Here is a 20,579-nt window from a genome sequence, read left to right as displayed (position 1 = left end):
TTTTCTGGTGTTCTTGACCAAATCTCAATGCTGCGGTTTGCATTGACACTTGTAGACTGAGTAGTCTGTTGTGCTACTTGTTCAGAGTGGTTATGGTAAAAAGCAAGCAAAACAAAATGTTTTCAGATCTAAATGGTATTTCCTCTTTCTCACTTGAAGCTGTCTTGATATGCACTGACTGAAAGCGTAATGCATATGTGTGTCCTTGTTTATAGATATGTTTGATTCTATGCCTGAGCAAAGCTCCTCCACAGAGCCCAAAGCAACCACTCCTAGTGTAGACCTTTTTGGTGCAGGTACAGGAGTTGATTCCCGTTGTTCTGTTGAACGTCTTGTCTTTTCTAGTCTCATCTTTCTTCTTTCTCATCTGTTTTTTGGCCCACTCCGTCTTGGTTTGTCCTCATAGTGGAACGTGGACTTGTGCATGTTTGCTCCCTCAAAAGCACGACTCTGTGTCATTTCTATGCTTGTGCTCCTTAGTGATTCTTCTTCTTACATTTCCTCCTCCACTACCTCTTTCTGCTTTGCTTTGGTGTGAAAGATCTTCCCGCTGTCTCACGCGGGCCCTCACCTTTGCCTGAGGCCAGTGTGACTGGTGACCTCTTGTCTGGTGAGTTTGCTTGCCTCTCTAAATGGAGCATGTTTTGTCTTTTACCATGAATTATTATATTATCATTAATAATGAATAAATAAATGGTTTATTACGAATTAATCAAATTATTAATACTAAATATATAATTTTATCCAACAATAATATCCAATAATAATAATAATGATTTTTCTCTTAATATTTATTTTTCATTTTGGTTAATTGTTTTGGTCAAATTTGAACCCAGATTGTTATGCTAATAATTTAATTTGTTTTGAATTTTTGTATTAAATTACAAAATTTTAAATTGAAGTATTGAATAATACCATTAAATCTATTTATATATGACTTTAAGGAATAGTTGTCAAAAATATGAATATTTTGGCATTTAACATCATGCTGTTTAAAACTGTATTACTTTCTTTTGTATAACACAAAAGGAGATCATTTTTTTTTACAGCATTTTCTATTAATTTCTGAAACTTTGTTCTCTTAGTAAATGCGTAATTTCAATGAGTCATTTGATCAAATCCAGCTTGCTGAGTCAATGATTTTATCACAGCGGGTAAAAGGAGGATTCAAAACTGTTTTTCACACAAAGCTATTAAATGACTTCACTTTTATGATAGTTTTATGGTGTTTTCTCTTCCATTTGCCATTCATGCAGAAGACCGATAGTCATGCATATTTGAGTGAACGATTGCTTTAATTATTTAGTATTGTATATTTGTGTATGTTCCTCCAATGCTCTCTTACTTCCACTATACTTTACAGTTGCATTCCAAACTACTAGTTTTAGCTACATTTTACTTAGAGATGTCAAAATCACCCCATATTCTCTCTTTTCCATTTAGATTCGTTTGTTGCTCCAGTGGCTCCTACACCTGCTGCTCCAGCTGCTGCTGTCTCTCCTCCTAAAGCCGAACCTGGACCTGTGCTGGACCTCCTTGGTGTGTCTAAACTCGCTCATACAAAACACCAATCCCGAAGACCAGTAGAGATTTTATATGTCATATGTGGTGTAACCCAGGTTTTTGCACCTGACTGCACAATATTAGCTTGATGAGCTTGTTCATTTGTGCTGAGCTTGTTCAAGTTCACTTTCTTAGCATAGACGTTTAAATTTATGAAGTGGTAAGTATACACCAGCTGTTTCAAAGCCCAGTTTTTCCATTATTGTGGCTAGTTTCTGCTGTTTGTTTTGTCTGTTAAGTGAGCAGATGATGATGAGTTTGGGAAGAGAGAGATTTGTTTGGTGTGTGTTTGAGTTTAGTGTATATGCATGCTGTGCTGTCATGTGTACATTGTAAGTGTGGGAAGACACACAGATCGCATATCCATGTGTCAGTGTTTGTTGCGATATGGGAGTGTGTTGCCTGTTGTATGATCTCGGCTCACTCTCTCCATCTGCCCCCCTCTCAGTGTGTATGCAGCTTTAAGGCTGACTAATGCTTCTCCTCCTTCATGCTGCGCTGTGGGACGTCTGTCTCTGGAATAGACACATTTGGTGACACTACTGGGGAGACCCAGTCCGCTGCTCCCGGCGCACCATCAGGTGACCTGCTTGGAGGTATGGGTCACATATCCTGATTAGGAAAATGCTCTTTTTTTGTTGATGATGAAATGAAAAGTTAGATATGGCACTGCCATGCATTTTAGTCTGGGACTAGCTTAAACCTTGTCTATGAAACCGGGGGTATATAAATAATACTAAAATAATACCAAAAAAATAATTTATTTGGACCACACTGATTATTAAATAAGTTACATTTAATTTATTGATAGCCTTAGCTTGAATATGTAAAAAAAAAACAGTTTATGTACATTTAAACAGTAATTTAGTTCAGAAACACCATGTTTTGAAATTGCTCTTATGCTGGACCATAATAAACTGTTTAGATATTTAAGAACTGTTAAGAATCTGAAGGTGTGCTATGGATTTGTGGTGGATTTGTCATCTTATCGGTTGATGTCTGCAGGGCTGATTTCACCAGTCGCCCCCACGGTTACACCAACCCCAGCACTAGTGCCATCCTCGGCCCCAGCTGACCTGCTGGAGTCAGCTTTTGATGCCTTTGGCTCTTTGCCAGTATGCACCACACCAGCGGCGGCAGACAGCATCTCTGCCACCGCAGCGACCTCTGGTGGCTTTGATGCATCAGGTAAGAAATCAAACTAGGTGTTTTGAACAGATAATTATACTCTTAATAAACATGAATACTTATCTATTTGACAAAACTGTTTTTAGTTTCTCTTGAACACAGTGAGGAATCTTTCAGGCTTGCTTGCTTCTCAGCACACTTTTGCGTTGCATGAGCACTTCTGTATCTGCTGACCATCTTAAATAATATAGAGAGGATGTGGCAGTGCTTATAAAATGCATTCTCCCTGTGCTTTTTCTCCTTTTCATTTCATTTTGTGTTCTGTCCATTCTTGCTCTCTTACTGTAATACTGCTTTTCTCGACTTTATCATCTGTCGCATTCTTCTGTCATCTCTCTCTGCGCTTTGTTTCTGATAAATTTCTCCCTGCGCACTGATCTGGCTCATTGCTTACTCCTGCTGTGCCATTGGTGAGTTGGCAAGAGAACTCAGGGCTTTGCAGCATGTATCATTTTACCCAATCGCACCAAAGGGTTTGGGAGGTGTGGATGTTCTAGCCCTGTTTGTTATTTCAGTGCACATCTTTAGCCTTTAACCTCTGTGTGCGGATTTTCCCTGCTTGTCCATGTTACAGATCTTGTGCATTAATGCATTAGAATGAATTGCCTGTTTTAGTGTTGTTGGTACCGGAATAGTTTTTCATAAAAGGTGCACTTGGTACTTTGACAGTGGTTTTGGACGTAAAGGGTTAGTTCAACCCAAAAAGTAAATTCTGTCATTAATTACTCACCCTCATGTCGTTCCAAACCCGTAAGACCTTCATTCATCTTCGGAACACAAATTAAGATGTTTTTGATGAAATCGGAGAGCTATCTGACCCTGCAAAGACAGCAACACAACTGAAATGTTCCCAGGTCCAGAAATGTAGTAAATACATTGGTAAAACAGTCCATGTGACATCAGTGGCTCAACTTCAGTTTTGCGACGCTAAGAGAATACTTTTTTTTTGCGCAAAGAAGACAAAAAAAAGCACATTCATGAACGTAATCTGCGTATTAAGCGTTGTTTACGCTTAGGAAAACATGCGTATGCATTGTGATACTCTCTAAAATTTTTGTTTTCAAAAAAAAAGGATTCTTGTAGCGTCGCAAAACTGAAGTTGAGCCACATGGACTGTTTTACCGATGTATTTACTACGTTTCTGGACCTGGGAATATTTCAGTTGTGTTGCTGTCTATGGAGTGTCAGATAGCTATCTGACTTCATTAAAAACATCTTAATTTGTGTTCCGAAGATGTACGAAGGTCTTACGGGTTTGGAACGACATGAGGGTGAGTAGGCTAATTAATGGTAGGGTCTGGCTGCAGACATACTGGGCGAGTGGAGCTCCACTCGAGCAGAAATACGTCACCTCCACTCGCGACGCGTCCGCCATGTTGGTCCGGGTAAAACTGCCTTTAAAAACAAATGAGCTTTTCTTGTGCTTCAGGTCCGAACACAGCTCAATCCCATTGAAATACTGGAAACAAATCGAAATAATACATCTTTAAGTAGGCTACTAATAATTGACCATCACTGATAAAATGGAATAAAATCAGTAAATACAAATCAAAAATTGACACACTGGTAGTCTGTTTTCAATATTTTCATAGCAGGAGACAGATATATACTCCACACCAAATAAGAAATGTAACAGATAATCCTTCCTGGATCCAGTGTGGTAAAACACTATGTACTGACACAGTGCAGTGTAGCAGAGTAAAAATGTAGTAAAAGTGATATGTGGTGTTAGTATATGTAGTACAAATTGTACTAGAGGGATAATAAAATAGTGAGTAGAACAGTAAAATAACATATAAGTGATAATAATAGATTTATAATAGGTTTACAACAGGTTTTAGTTGCATTCCCTGAGAATAGAGTGTTTTAGTTGTGATGTCAAAACCTGACTAATACTGTAAAGACTAGTTCTCTGTTGGTTCCCTCAAGGTTTTCCAATGGGTTTTTATAATCAGAATCAGAATTAGCTTTATTGCCAGGTATGTTTACACATACAAGGAATTTGTTTTGGTGGCAGAAGCTCCACAGTGCAACAGAATGACAGCGACAAGACAAGACACAGATAATAAAAATAATAATATACAAATATACAATGTAGTATGTACAGGTATGTTAGGTGCAAATTTGAAATGTAATAAGTATGTGTCTTAAATAAATGTATGATAGTGTTGTGTGTTTCATGTTTATTGTTAAGTGTTCAACAATAAACATGAAATATGAACATGAGTTTATAAAGGGGTTTTACAAAAAAATAATAAAATAAGGTCTGGGATAAACATAACTTGACAATACTTTTACTCTACAATGCAAATTACACACACCCATGCTGAAAATGCAAATTTTCAAGCAGTTAACAAAAATAAAACAAATGCTCCTATCTTGGTCATTAATAGCCTATTCAAGCATAATTATTCTCTTCATTGCTATTTCATATGAAATAATAGAAACATTCTATACAAACACAAATCTCTTTTTTTTTAAGAACTGGTTTGACAACAATATTAAATTGTTTAGTCAGTTATAAAACAAAGAAGGAACACTCTTATGAATTTCGTTCTCTTTGTAAAATACCAGTTCCTCAAAGAGAGTTCTCAATTGTTATTGGTTCAATCCCTTCAGGTACTCACATGTTAGGTATTGATAAAGACCATTCTCCCAATTCAGCGTCTCTTGATGTTACTAATGTTTTTTTTACGTTGGTTAAATGTGTTTTTCGTGAAGTAATAATAAAGCTATTCATACTACTTTTCAAAGAGAAAGTGTTACTGTACCTTATGTTTTGTCTCATTGGAACTCTTTATTAAATGGAAAATTGATTAGCTGGAGAAAAGTGTGCTTGTTACCGCAGAAATATCATTGTAGAAATAAGATTAAAGAAGTTTCTTGTAAGCTCATTCACAGATTTTAGAAAATCATTATTTACAAAAATTGAAATGTAAATTGTATTTTCTGCAATGAATATGAGGAAACTGCACGTATTTTGGCACTCTACATATTCACTTACACTATGGTGTAAAGTTCAAAATTTTATCAATGAAAATATTCAGTGTTTAAGACCTTTTTCACTCCGTTTGGAAAATTTACTTTTTTACTTCTTTCCATGAGGAGCAGTGTTTTTTACTTAATTTATTTACATATACTGTGAACCAAATTTAATCTATAATAACAATCTAATCTAAATCTAATAAGAAACCCAATTTATGGATTTGTTGGCTGAACTATATATACATATACATATATATTGACAGTATCAGAGACTCTTTGAATAAGAAAGAACTTTGAAAGCTTGTGAACTTTATTTATTTGATTTTGATATGTATACTTGTGTATATATATGTATCTTGTGTCTTTGAACTTTTATGCTTACCTCTCCCTGGCAACTACTATTTGTTGTAATTTATTATTATGTTGTAACATCTTTTTTGATGTTATTTCTTGATAAAATATTGTATGTTATTATTCTTTGAAAACAAATAATAATTAAAAAGCCCCAAAATCGCGTTTCCCTTGTAAAATTCGCATTGCAGGGGCTAAATATCACATTATTGGGTTCGCTTCAACCCGTGGACATGAAAAATAACCCGCGGCAACTGATTTTAAAGTAGCTCAATTCCGAGGGAAAACCACGGACTTGGCAACACTGAGTGGAGGTGACCTACTTCCTGTTCGAGCCAGACCCATCTCAATTAATGACAGAATTTTCATTTTGGGGTGAACTAACCCTTTAATACTGACACCTGTTGGCCTGGAAGGTTTTTGGATACTAGTGCCATAATGTAGGTCTATTTGACAATCAGTGTGATTTTTTTTATTTTTTTTTTATTTTTTTATATATACACACTTTTTGTCCTAGTTATGGTTTTTGTATTTTGAAGAAAACACCTTTTGCATTTTTGTTAATGTTTCATCATGTTATTTAATGTTTCATCATGTTATATTCATTCATTTTAGTCCATTTGTTTAATTAATACAATTTATGTTAATGTGAATAACACTCAAAATGATGAGAAAGTTCAACTTTATACATTTTTAGATACTTTATGTGAATTTTTCATGTTTTTTTAGGGTGTTCATTTTTAAATATTTGTAAAAACTTATTTTTCTTCTTTTCTTTAAATGTAAAATTTGTATTTAAGTCATTGGAAGCTGAAAAAAAAATACTTGGAGCACTTTCAAATTTTTTGAGGGCCCTAACCCTTTACGGTTAAAGTTTTGGGTCACTGACTGGGAGATGTTGGATCTTAGCTCATCTCCTCATCCAGTACGAATGGTTCCTCAGTGAGGATAATTTTTTGGTGCCTGACAGAATGTGTCCAACCATGTTGTAATGCAATGAAAATCTTGTGTATAAAGATGTTTTGATGTGTGTTGCCAGTTTGTGACTTTCCAGTGCATGTAGTGAACACTCCTGGATGCAGTTTTGAATACCTCCTGAATGTTTGGATAAGTGTATGGGTCTGAATTTTTTATATATTATTATAGTACCTTTCAAAAGTTTAGGGTCAGTAAGTATTTTTTTAAGGAATACCTTTATTTAGAAAGTATGCATTAAATTAATGAAAAGCGAAAGTAAAGACTTTATTGCAAGATAAATTTCATATAAAATCTGTTCTTGTGAACCTTCTGTTCATCAAATAATCCTGAAAAAAATGTTTCTCGTTTTCCATGAAACTATTATACAGCACAACTGTTTTCAACATTGATAATAATGAGAAATGTTTCTTGAGCATCAAACAACATATTAGAATGATTTGTGAAGGGTCATGTGACACTGAAAACTGGAGTAATGATGCTTAAAATTCTGCCTAGATCGAAATAGAAAACAGCTATTTTAAATTGTGAAAATATTTCACAATATTACTGCTTTTACTGTATTTTTTATAAATAAATGCAACCTTGGTGAGCCTAAAAGACTTCTTTCAAAAACATTAAAAAATCTTACTGACCCCAAATATACGAAAGGTAGTGTATATGTCTTATTTGATTGTTTCTGTCTTATGTTTTACTCCTGTTACATCTGATTTAGTGTATTATGGGATTGCTGACATGTTGTACAGTAAATCCAAATCAAGTCTAGGCTAAAATGGTCTCGATCCATCCTGGCTAGATTAACCCACTCTTCTTTGTGCCAACCCCAGTGTTTGATGGATTAGGAGACCTTCTGATGCCAGCCATAACGCCTCAGAGCACAGGCGGGACCCCCATGGCTGCAGCGAGCACGCCTTTGACACCTGGAATCGTGCCCACCGCTGGACCGACGATGGTTCCGGCAATGGCACCAGCAATGGTCCCAACAATGGCACCCGCAGCAGCTGCCCAACCAATCAAACCTATCGGAGGAGACTTGGACACTTCACTCGCCAATTTAGTCGGAAGTACGTATGGCGTAATGATGGACTGAGTCATTTTACACACCATCATTGCTGACTCTGACTTATCTTGTTTCTTCCTCCCTTGTAGACTTGGGGGTGGGAAGCCAAAAGAAGTAAGTTCAGTGTCTGTTGCAGTGCATCTCCATGTCCCTGTTGTTTCCAGACACCTATTAATCTTGTCACTTATTCATAACTTCTCTTCACGGACATGAATTACTCAACCTGACCCGAATTGACAATTCATTTAGACTGTTATGGCAGCTTGATTGATTCGCTCTCCCTTGGAGCACAATTTAATCATGTTCTCTTTGTGTGGCCCTAGAGCTGTATTTATGAACCGAGAAGAATGATTTACACACATTATGTTGGCTGACAGCTATTTGTTTTGTACAGGGACAACCAGTGGAATGAGAAGAAGCTGACAGGAGGAGCTAACTGGACCCCTCAGTTCGCCCCTACTAGCTGGGGCACACCTGGCACTCAGATGGTAGCACTTGTTTTTTTCTTACACAATTGAAAAATGTTTCAGTCTTTCAACTTCAAAATGTTTTTTTTTAAGATTTATTTTTGGCTTTTTCGCCTTTTTATTATGATAGGATATTTAAGTATTGATAGTAAGTGAAGCTGGAGAGAGAGAGGGGGGACGGGATCGGGAAAGGTCCGCGAGCCGAGACCTGATCTCGGGACACCTGAAGTGCAATGGCATTATATGTTGGCGCACTGCCCACGAGGCTGTTGGCCCCAACCTACTTTAATATGTTATTCAATATATACATTTCTACGGAACAGGATTAGGGCCAAGCAGTAATAAAAAATCAAACCATCTTGAGATTAAACTCGTCAAAAAAGAAAAAAAAAAAAGTTGTTACATTTCAAGAAAAAAAAAAAGGTAAATTTAGGGAAGAAAGACCAAATAAAATGTTGAAAATAAACTTGATAGATTACAAGAAAATAAATTGTTAAATTTTGAGAAAAAAATAGTTAAATTTCGAGATAAAAGTCTAAATAAAATGTTGACAATAAACTCATTAAATTACAAGAAAAATAGACATTAAATTTCGAGAAGAAACTTGTTAAATTTTGAGAAAAAAAAGTTGAATTAAAATGCGGAGAATAAACACACTCATCTCAGGTTCATTTCATCTCGTTGGAGAATGTCAAACAGCGCTTTCAGTGGTGTAGGTCATAGACTAATGCACATGGATGTAGCATATGATGGAGTTAACAAGGGTTTGAGTCCATCTTTTGCCGAACTCGCTTTTCTTCCTTTTCTCATCGCATATCTGATCGGAAAAGTGGAAATCAGCTGCCTAACGAGTGTTTAATAATAATGTATTAATTGGGTAGGTTTAGTGTTACTACAGTAAATCCATTGTAGATAGTAATTTGTGGATTGAAAAGTATTCTGATTGTTGTCGCACAGTATTTCTCCAGTTTCCGCGTCAGTGTTGTTGAGAATGGCAGCGTTGTTTCATCTGCTTTTAAACTAGTTTAAAGCACTGCGGAATCATCTGTCATAACTTTTTGAAAATTGCTTCAATTTTTTCAGTGTACTTGCCATTTTCTTAGTATCTGTGAAATTTACTAGCATTTTCTGAGTGAAAATTGTTTCTACACCAAATATTTTTAGTATATATTTAATTCTGGTTCTGTTCTAATTGTGTTTAGTCTGGCTCCACCCCTGGAGCTGCCGCTCCACCTGGAGCAATGGCACCACCCATGGGAGCACAGCCTGGCTTTGGCATGGTGAGAATTCACTTTTAAAATGTTAAAAGAGTCTCTGAATTTCGCACTTACACTATTCGCTTACTTTATTTCTTATTGTTTACTCAGGCTCCAGCAGGAGCTCCCATGATGCCCCAGCCCGTGATGATGGGTCAGCCCATGATGAGACCACCATTTACAGGGCCAGCAACAACAGGAACACCCGGAGCACCAGTAAATAACATAAAATATAATAAGACATTTGGAGTTTGAAAGGTTTTAAATTTTTTTGATGGGAAGTTTCTTACGCTCACTAAGGCTGCATTTATTTGATAAAAAAAATCGTAAAATTGCATACTGTATTTTTAAGGTGTAATTTATTTATGTCACATGATCATTCAGAAATAATTGTAATATGTTTATTTGGTGCTCAAGAAACTTTTCTTCTTTTTATATTTAAAAAAATTACATTGTTATAATGCAAAGGTCTTTATTGACACTTTTTTTAATGCATTCACAATGTATAGCATCCTTGCTGAACAATTGAAAAAATCAAACTGACCCCAAACAGTAGAGTATATATTTTTTAATCAGTTTGCATCATCATTTCCTAATGCACCCTTTACTTTCTCAGTTGTCTCCAGGGCTAGCTGCTCAGAGCCCCAAAAAACCTCCCACCAAGGACCCCCTTGCAGATCTGAACATCAAGGACTTCTTATAATTTCCCAGGTATCGTTATCTTTCTTGTGGCTACTCAAATGAGGCACTAAATCACAAAGCACCGTGACATTTTCTCCGTGCTCTGTTTGCAGTATTTGTTTTCTCAAAGACTGAGCTCCAGTGAGAGAGGTCAGCCGTCTGTTTACACCCCCAGACGCGTGAGGAGCCTGCAGCTAGATGTCCACTGACCCCGCCCCAACCCAAACCCCGCCCAGCCTTCCTGTGTCATGTTGTAGCACAAACTGTGAAGTGAATCATAGAGAAAACAAGCCGAAAAATGAAGATGTGCTTATTTCGATGTTATCCTTTGTTTTGAACGAAACAGAATAAAGTTATTAAGAAAGACACACAAAAGAAAATGAACGATTAAAAAAAGATGCGACTGTCTTTTCAAGTGTTTAAGTCTGAAATGAATGATGTGTGTATGTGGATCCCCTCATCTTCTCATTCCTCTAGGACTTACCCTTTGGGGTCAGAGGTCCTAAACAGGTTGTTGAAGCGCTTTCTGTTGTATGTTAGTTTTGGAGCAGTGTGCAATGTTTCATGATTCGCAGAAGGTACTCTATGTATATTATCCTCATTGACCAAAACGGTCTCTCCTCTGCTCAAATTCTGATCTGTGTACAACTTATTGATGTGAACCTGGTTCTCGGATTATAAGACATGCTGTTTGTGATCTCCCATCATTGACTGACATTTGTTTGTTTACAAATAATAAATATATGAATTATGTATAAATTAATAACATATCCAGGCTCCTCTATCCTAGATAACCATCTTGGTGATTACATGTCATTTTTGTATTTTAACTGGTATTTATTTTTCTGATATATACATATATTTTTGGATTCTTTAGTTTAAACTTTGTTTTAATTTAATTGTCAGTTCACGGTTTACATACTTTCCCCAAGAAAATAACAAATTTGGACTTCCACCAAATCTCAGTGCTACAAATCTCAGATGATCTCTAAGAAAGGTCTTTTGCAGTATCTTGACACAAATGTACAGCGACTTAAAATGTTTGAACTGAGTTAAACAGGTTATGCCCCCCCACCCCAATATTTCACAGTTGTAGTCAGTGGAATGCTGTGTTTGAGTCTCATAGTTACTTGTGCTTGTATGAAATACAAATTGAAGCTGGTACATGTAGTGTTATTTTGTATAATTGTAGAAGAACCCATCCACATGTTTAGTTCTCAGTCTTTCCCGCTCATACTACATTATAAACCCTGACCCTTGTTTGATTTATTCATGCTCCCTCTTTTGGTAAGTGGTGCTACTGTAGTTTGCACAGCAAAATCGAGTGTGGAGGAGATATATTGGATGAAAATACCTGAGTTCATAGAAAACAGAGCTTAGGTTCATTAGCAGAGATAGACTCAGGAGGTCACTGTTAAACAGTGTTACAGAAAGGTCTGATTGATAGCCCTGTGTAGCCAAGCCTGCAAGCGTGGAAATGACAAAGGCAGATCTTTGGATCTCTCTTTTGCAATTCTCTTGAAAGAAAAAATATTTTGATTTATTGATTCATATTTGACACACCTACATAGTGCATGTAAGCCCTCTGAGATGCAATAAACACTGATGGGAAGAATTGCCCACCTGCGTCCCACTGTGTCTGTTTTCAGAAGGATAGCTCTGTATCAACACAATAACTAAAAAATGAGACTAACATTATTCAGTCATTTTTAAGCTGCAAAGTTTAAAGTACATGTTTTTGGTAAAAAAAAAAAACAACAACATGTATTCTTATAGCCTATATTTTCAATGTAATAATAATTATATATAATAGAGAAATAAAGAATCAAGAGTGGAAATTAAAAATGAAAAGCAAAAAAATTGGAAAAAGTTTGATGAAAAAGTGAACACACTATTTTGTCCTCATAGACCAATACATATAAATCTCAGTTTATTTGGTCCTTAATAACAAACATTTAGAAAATGTTGTACAAATTGAAAATGTATGTGATTTTTCAAAAAATCTATTTTATATTAAAACTTTCAGTTTTCTTTTCCTATCAAGCTATATTGATTTTCTCTTTATCATAATTACAGTGATATGTATCATTAACCGTATCTAAATTTAAATAACCCTGTGTATTTTTTAAAGAGCAACATGATCAGATGAAACTCATAATACGAGTCTTACATTAAATACATACTTACAGTTCTACAGTAGACTGTTACTCCGACAGGTCCTCTGATGTTTTGTATTTTAAAATTAAAATAGCACCAAAAGTCAACAAGGGCATCTGAATCTGAAGGTAAACCTCCAACTAATTGCCTGCATGGTGATACAAAAAGCAGAACTTTTGTAAATGGAAGCCCATGAAGACAGGTTACAGTTTATGTTATCAAAGGCACACAATCATAACATTTAATAATGATAACAGAAACAAAGGTTTCAAAGAACACCAGCACATTGATACTCAAATGTGTTCTTCAAGAAGAAAAAGGGAAGTAAAATCCACAAATAAACTTCAAAGCTTTTTCTTTCAGAATTTTTTTTTTTTTTTTTCAACTAGTCATCTAGCTTTCTAATTCAAGGTATCCAGACAGATTACCAGACAATACAAATGCCTCCCATATCAAACAACACTGACTGAAGTACATTTTCTAATTCAAAACAACAGTTTAGGACAGAATTAGTTCTCGTTAGGACAACTGAATCTAGAAATACATTCGCTCTAACTGATTCATAACAAAAGTTGTCTAATCAAATAAATTAAGGTATCAAAATAGCTTGGAAAAGTTCCAATGGTAGGTGTGTTTTAGTCTTAAGTGTTGATGAATGCAGCAGTTTGTGTAGTGCACAAATGGGAGGCACAAGGGTTGCTGAGAGCCAGGACAGAGGAAGTCAGATGGGCCGCTGACAGAGTCTCTCAGGTGCCCCGGCACTGGCTGGAGTCCCCATGGACCCAGAGGCAGATTTGTGCGTACTTGGGGGGTGTGATTCGCACGGCCACGTTGTAATCCTGCTGCATCCCATTAACATCCACCCACTGGTGACCTGAAAACACTCCAATGATCTTCCGCTTCCACTTCTTCTTGCCAGGCTCTTTGAGCCGAATGTAGACACCCGAGCCGCTGGAGCCAGGCTTGGCGTCACAATACTGGTACAGCAAGTCGTTGGACTCCTTGGACACTGAGCAGAAGCGGTACACCAGGTTACCTGGCCGGTCGTCGTCGAATCCAGAGAAATGTATACGTCCTGCAGGCAGCTTCTTGACGGAGGGGATAACACCTAGATCCATGTACTTGGTCTTCTGTGCCCGTTTAAGTTCCAGGAGTGCGTAGTCATAATCAGCCACAACATTCTCCGAGATCCCTTTAAACCAGCCCTTTGGCACCTGCATCTGTTTCACCCGTGTCCATCGGAACGAGGGCTGTTGCTGTTCGGAGGTGGTGCTACGGCGACTACGGTTTCTCCTGCCTTTGCCTTTTCCCTTACGCTCCTGCTTTTCTCCAATCTCTATATTTTCATTGATTTCCTCATCCTCCTCTTCTTCCTTATGCTTCCTCTGGCCTTTCCCTTTCCGTCCTTTCCCTTTCCGTCCCTTCCCTTTCCGGCGGGAACGTTCTTTCAGCACACCAACGCTAAGTTTCTGTACCCCATCAAGGTAGTCCGTGCCATTGTGGACGCAATGAGCTGCAGTCAGGACGTGTTTGGGGGACACCAGCACTCCAGAACACCCCGTGGATATCTTCACAGACGTGGAGAATGGATACTTCAAAGAGTACTGCTTGTCAGCGATGGTAAACCGTGTGTCCGTGCCGTAGACTTCTCGTCTGCGCCGAGTATGTAACCCAGAACCTCCCATCCAGTCGTTGCTCACATTTAGCTCCTGTATTGTGATGGTGGTGAGCGTGCGGGTTCCGTTTTCGTACATGGTCTCGTAGGACAGTAGCTGCTCCAGATCATCCAGGCTGGGCTCCGGGAGACCCCGCTGGCACTCAATGCCACATATTCCATGGAGCTCATTCTGCGGCTTGGCCAAAAACTCAGAACTTCCCAGGTGCACCGTTTGCTTTTCTTGTACCAGTGGTACTTTCCTCAGCGGCCAGGTGTAGTCATCGTCACCTGTGGGATCCACTGCTGCAGACACCAGCACAGCCAGTGCAGGGACGCAAAGCAGGAGCGTTAAGGGTACCGGGCCCATTGCAGAGAGACCCCTAGACCAGACAGAAAGAAAAACAAAGAATCAATATCACTTTATATGTAGGTATGTAACACTTCATACTGAGGCATTTAGTTTCAAGAAATTTACTGTCTTTTGATAAAACATATTCAGCTTTTCTTACAAAAGCCCAGAACGGTCAGAGCCAAAAATATCAGAACACATTGTTCTGATCTTATAAATTATTGGTATTTCCCCTATATTTTTTATTTGTTTACATAATGCTCCAGTATTACATAGTAATACAGACATGACCACTAGGGGGAGACAAATAACAATACTTTGTATCACTATTTCAAGACCCCTGAGAATCTGTGAGTGTATATACTGTACAGTTAACTTAATTTCCCATCATCACATTCCACAGATATTTAGATCCAATCCTAAAGTACCTGTTAAGTCAACAACAGTTCCCACAGATTCCAAAACAAAAATGTTGAATCTGCTTTTAAGACATACACAATAAAATGCTATTACTGAAGAAATAGTTCAAATAATTAATGAAAGCCAGATTTGCTGCATTAGCTTTAGAGACGAAACAAATGAGTCAAATAGCATACAAAAATGCTCGCATTTAAAAACGAGTCCCTAAACGACACCGGCTGAGAGAAAATATCTGCCATTAGAGGAAAATGATGCTGCCTGGAGGTTTGTGGTGGTGATTGTATGAATATTGACCCTGTCGGCACTGACTTGAGTATTTTGAGTCAGTGGTTTGGAAACATTTCCTACTGTCTTGCTAAATGTTAGTATTAAGTACATACTTAGGTTCTGCGGATGGTAATGCAATTGGTACTGTTACCAGTAAATCAGAATAGAAAATGATATGATAATCTAAACACAGATGCACCCACACACACATACTGTAAATGCACAAAGCGGCCAGCAGCCTACTTCTGCATTAATTTGTGTGTCCGGTACAACTGGAAAAAGTTTTAGATATGGGTGTATTTTATTTTTCCACCAGACCATCAGTTTGCAGTGTGATGAAAAGATGCTTGACTCTTCCACGCAGGTCACATATGGAATCACGCACCACATAAATAATGCACATAAATAATGGGAACAAAGTAGTGATTTTTAAATGGATACCAAGGTTCCCAATGCATTTCCATGACTTTTGCAGGCATTCGTGATTGCCGGACAAGGATTTTCAAATGCACATAATAGAGACTTGAGCATAAATATAATACATTTTCAATTAATTTATAAATATGTTATACTTTCCATGATGTTTCCAGACCTGGCAATCACAATTTTATCCAAGTATCCTTATTATTATCAGGTTTTCCATGTCAGCGAGAAATCCTGTTTGCAGATTTAAGAGATCTTTCAGGGCTCTGATTAGAGTGACAGGTTTATTTTGCAATAATGACCAGTTGACTGTACATTATCCAGCTTTAATACACAGCTACTAACCAGTAAAGGTGGAATATTGAATTCCATTACATCATACAAAACATGGCCTTGCAATAAGGTGAAAACTGTAACAATATTGTATTAAAAGATAATAAAGTCCCCTGGAGTTACACCATAATCATTTACTAAGAGACAACCTGGTGCCATTTGCGTTTATTTGAAGGGATCACGACACAAGACCTGTGTGATATGATACATGAAAATAGCGCTGGTTTCAGTTACCTGGATGTGTGGACTGATACAGAATTGCCACGGACAACAGTGACTATTCGGCAATATGAGAACACTGAATGCCCTGATTTAGCAGTCAGGATAATGTATTCCAGGGAGCCTTGTAATAAGTGCAAAGATAATTACATTTATTGTTAAGTAGGTACTTACTGAAAGCAAATGAAGACAAAAATGCAAATATGCAACCAATTAAATCTTAAAGGAAGAGCAATATATTAGCACTGTTACAATGACTGTTTCAGAATCAGACCAGCATTACTAAACCCAAAACTGAAGCCTATTTCCACCATTGGGATTTTTTTTCACAATTCAGAATTCCTGAATTTTGTAATCCTGAGCTTATATCTCGCAATTCATTTTTTTTTGTTCCGCTGCAGCATAGAAAATAGAAAGTAATTGTTACTTTTTCCCTGAAAATTCTGAGTTTTCCCTCTCAATTCATATCCCACTGATCCAGCTTTCTTTTCAGAATTGCAGATTAAACAATATCAGAATTGCAAGAAAAAAGTATTAATTGTAAGACACAAAGTCACAATTTTCTTTCTTTATCCCATGTCAAAACAGAGTTATAAACCCAAGTATAGAAGTATTTCTATAGGCTAGTCGTTGTATAGCACAACACGACAGAAATGATTATCCAGTCACACAAAGAAAAAGAAAAAAGGCAAACAGAAACAGTGTTTCACAGCCTCCACTCTCTCTCATTCATCATATGTTAGATTGCTGAGCACCCAAGAAAAACCTTGACTGCAGCAACATTTTCTAATCAGTAGTCAGTTTAGGGGTGGAGAGGGTGGGTTGGAATATATAGTGCTGCTGCATTCTTGCTTCAGTACTGTCCCTGAGGAGCTGAAATCCCTCTCCTCTCACCTCACACTTCACTTTGACATGCCGTCGATGTGGATTATCTACATCAGCCGATCTGTCTGTGAGAATCAATCTTTAAAGACAGTGCTGTATGACCTTAGTGGAATTGTGAGGGGAAAATATGTGCATGAATCTGTGCGGGGAAGTTATGGATCCAGGCAATGACAAATCTTATGTATCCCTACTGAAGAGGGCCATGACAAGCGATGCACTTACAAAAGTCCAAACAAATTCCAGTAAGACAATGATGTAAAATGCGCAGACAGCTTGAGCCTTTAAAAGTCTGCAAAACAGACAGACTCAGGCAAACTCGGTCTGATCTCTCTATCAACAGTTCTCTTGCTAAAATGAGCATCTGCAATCTGACATTCCTCTATCACTGCTGAAATATCGCTATGACATTTCCGATGGCTTTTGTGGAATAGATACATCTGCCATGCTAAAAAAGATCTTGAGATGCTTAGATTAGTGGCGGAAAAACTGGCTGTAGTAGCCTATTAGATGTAGAAAATTCCCCTCCATGTCAGCATCACCCCATTTTTCCATTACAAGGCACAGAAATTTCAGTCTTGCAAACTTTTCAACCAAACGGTGGCGCTAATGGTCCCATTTACAATTAAGTTTAAAACTAATTCATTCAAAGTTGCCAGATCTTTCAGAGCATGTATTTCCCTCATCGCCAATCATTTATGGTTACATGAGTATTTGCATTGACAATTACAAGTAATCTCCAAGGTAATCGTATACTTTGCACAAAAATTACTATGACAACCAGACTTTCCATAAAAAAAGAGACCTCGGCAGTATTTTTTATTTATTTATTTTTTTGCAAGGCCTGATTTTAAAATATTTTTTGTTAGATGAGAGGTCTTTAACGTATCCTAGCTGTATCATTACTGATGTACAGATGTATATTTAAAGTATTCAGCGCATTTTCAACTTGACGAACTGCCTAAACTTTCATAAAAAAAGGTTAATTATAGCCCATCTTTTTATAGAAGCTTCAAAGGGATTATTTTTATTTTTCCAAAGGCTAGAATGGTGCAAAAGGTGTTTAAACTTCATTTTTTATATATAAAGATGAAAACTTTTACAATAAAATAAATAAACAGCAGCTGTGATAATTCTCTCTGAAGGTGAAATTCGCCATACCTGCTATCATTCGATTGATGGAAGTGTTCAATCCGCAAACAGATGCTTGTTATTTAAGCAAGAACCGTCTAAAAGTTACTTCATCTCAGAGGGGTTTCTGCTGGATTGGCTGATAGTCCGTTTCTTCTCATATCTGCTCCACCTTCAAGACAGGGAGAGCTCAGAGACGAAGCCCTTGGTATGAATTACACTTGACGTTTAAGGGAAAGGGAGGAAAAAAAAAGTCCCGACAAGATTTTCACAAAGAGTTTCGTATAGGGGAGGGACCATCATGCTCTGCAAGGATGGAGCGGAGAAAGTGAAGTTGAGACAGCGTTCACCACTTAATCTTAATGAATCGTGGGATTTGAATAAATCTGTATTTGACATTTCAAAGAGTCGCTTATATCCAGAATTCAAAGGGGCTTTCCACAGATTCGTTCCACTGAGAGCACAATAGCGCAGCAGCGGCTTCATTGTGGCTCGGTTCCGTTCCCACATCACTGACACTTGTGTCCGTGGACATGATGTTGCAAACACGCGAGCAGGGGGTCTGCCAGTTAAAGTTGTATGCAGATTCTTGTTTTGGTCGATGACGTCACGCTCCTTTTTTGTCTGTAGCTATCTATTCGATCATTCACTAATTACATAAAACAGGCCTACATATCATTCAAAAACCGACTTTCTGTGGCGAATGTGTTTTCAAATTTTTAAATTATTATATATATATATATAGCCTATATAAAGACATTAACCTAATATAAACGTAGCTAATATAACGACTATTTTTGAAAAAGTTACTTGTATTGCCAAATTAACGTGTAGGAAGCGATTTTTTTGTGTCATGTGACCAGAGAACAGGAAATTGTGCACTCTCTTGACTGTGGGTTGTGGCTAGAAGGGATACAGCTCTGACCGGAAACTAATTTAATTTTCTACCTATTAGATTAGCCCCCGGTTTCACAGACAAGACTTAAACGTATAGCCCTAGACTAAAGTGTTAGTCTGAGCTGTTTCAGCTAAAATAAACTTGCACTGACTGATCTTAAAATATATCAGTGCCTTTGTTTTGTCTCAAGATGCATCCTAGTAATGTTTTTTTTTTTCTAAGAATGTTTATGAAAATTACTTAAATGTCCTAATTGAACTATGGCCTAATCCTGGTTTAGTCTAAGCCCTGTCTGTGAAACCGGGTGTGTTCAATTTGAAGCGGCGCTGCGCAGAATGATCAGTGTATGTATGACATCAAAGTACCGCAAGAGCGATAAGAGAGCAAATGGATCCTTATGCTTTACAATCACTCTCGCTGTACTTTAATGTCATACACTGATCATTCTGTGCAGCGCCGCTTTAAGTCGAACGCACCTATTGTATTTTATTGATGTCTACACCTACCCCAATGCTAAACCCACCCCTTACAATAATGCAAAAATAGTAATTATTGTAGAGTGTGACACAAATTTTATGTGCACATGCCCAGTAGCCACAGCTGTATAAAGGTTAGTAAAGTTTTGTTATAAATATATATTTTTTATTTTTTATTTGTTAAGGTCAGATGAAGTAACCCAATCAAAATGTTGCGATATTCATGAATTTTTAACCTATATGTTCAAGATTCAAGAGTTTTAATTGTCACATACACAATTATACAGAGTATAACCAGCAGTGTGTGTATGTTGTAAACTTATTTGTCATTGTCTCATGCAAATGTAAAGGTTTTGTGTTCATTCACTCTTCACTTCATAGTTAGTTCATTGGCATTTATTCATTGCTTCATTTGGTGAGATTAACACTATCAAAAGTGTTCATTTTTCCACTTAATGAGCTCTGAGAATCTGAATGACTGGGTTTTATTTTTTTCCAAGACATTAAAGAGGCCACCAAACAATACTGTTGTATGTAGACACTTCAGACTGAAATGCACAAATTCCTTTCCTATTGAAGTGACTGCTGGAACAAGAAAGAGGCATTGAGATGTAAGAACTGACTTCACGTGTGATATGTCATACATTCAGGTATATTGCCTTTTTTCTTGTTTCTGCTTTCTAATTCTCGTTCAGTGCCACGTCTTAAAATCACCTTTCAGTCTTGCTCATTTTTCCCAGAGATTCAGGGAAAGGGTCAGTCTTTCAGGTTCCACAATGTAGGCTCACATTAGCCCCATGTGAGGTTCTCTGTCAAGTCTCTCTGTCAAGTCTGAACAGAG

General features: G+C 37.3%; 2 protein-coding genes across 2 annotated transcripts in view; one reads left to right on the top strand and one right to left on the bottom strand.

Moving 5' to 3' along the window:
• LOC306887475 (clathrin coat assembly protein AP180-like) overlaps nucleotides 1–12,146 on the top strand; it is a gene marked incomplete at its 5' end in the record, with an annotated part of 45,772 nt that extends 33,626 nt beyond the window's left edge. Inside the window, 12 exons of the mRNA XM_079445219.1 lie at nucleotides 216–296; nucleotides 542–610; nucleotides 1,444–1,539; nucleotides 2,088–2,159; nucleotides 2,569–2,751; nucleotides 7,890–8,126; nucleotides 8,212–8,236; nucleotides 8,517–8,610; nucleotides 9,792–9,869; nucleotides 9,957–10,061; nucleotides 10,462–10,556; nucleotides 10,640–12,146. Of these exons, the coding sequence (XP_079301345.1) occupies nucleotides 216–296; nucleotides 542–610; nucleotides 1,444–1,539; nucleotides 2,088–2,159; nucleotides 2,569–2,751; nucleotides 7,890–8,126; nucleotides 8,212–8,236; nucleotides 8,517–8,610; nucleotides 9,792–9,869; nucleotides 9,957–10,061; nucleotides 10,462–10,548 (1,127 nt within the window). The 3' untranslated portion in view covers nucleotides 10,549–10,556; nucleotides 10,640–12,146. The remainder of the gene's footprint in view (nucleotides 1–215; nucleotides 297–541; nucleotides 611–1,443; nucleotides 1,540–2,087; nucleotides 2,160–2,568; nucleotides 2,752–7,889; nucleotides 8,127–8,211; nucleotides 8,237–8,516; nucleotides 8,611–9,791; nucleotides 9,870–9,956; nucleotides 10,062–10,461; nucleotides 10,557–10,639) is intronic.
• On the bottom strand, nucleotides 10,957–18,625 carry LOC306887476 (inactive serine protease 35-like). Its single transcript, XM_079445220.1, has 2 exons — nucleotides 18,395–18,625; nucleotides 10,957–14,720 (listed from the first exon to the last, which is right to left on the bottom strand). Exon 2 carries the CDS (start codon nucleotides 14,705–14,707, stop codon nucleotides 13,430–13,432), a length of 1,278 nt encoding a protein of 425 aa, XP_079301346.1. The 5' UTR covers nucleotides 14,708–14,720; nucleotides 18,395–18,625; the 3' UTR covers nucleotides 10,957–13,429.
• Between the last annotated feature and the right edge of the window lie 1,954 nt (nucleotides 18,626–20,579).

Source organism: Barbus barbus (genome assembly GCF_936440315.1).
Source record: "Barbus barbus genome assembly, chromosome: 21".
Lineage (NCBI taxonomy): Eukaryota > Metazoa > Chordata > Actinopteri > Cypriniformes > Cyprinidae > Barbus > Barbus barbus.
This window is presented reverse-complemented; position numbering and strand designations above follow the sequence as displayed.

Coding starts and splice junctions, on each gene's coding strand:
- LOC306887476 (XM_079445220.1), bottom strand. CDS start 14,707: ATGGGCCCGGTACCCTTAACGCTCCTGCTTTGCGTCCCTGCACTGGCT.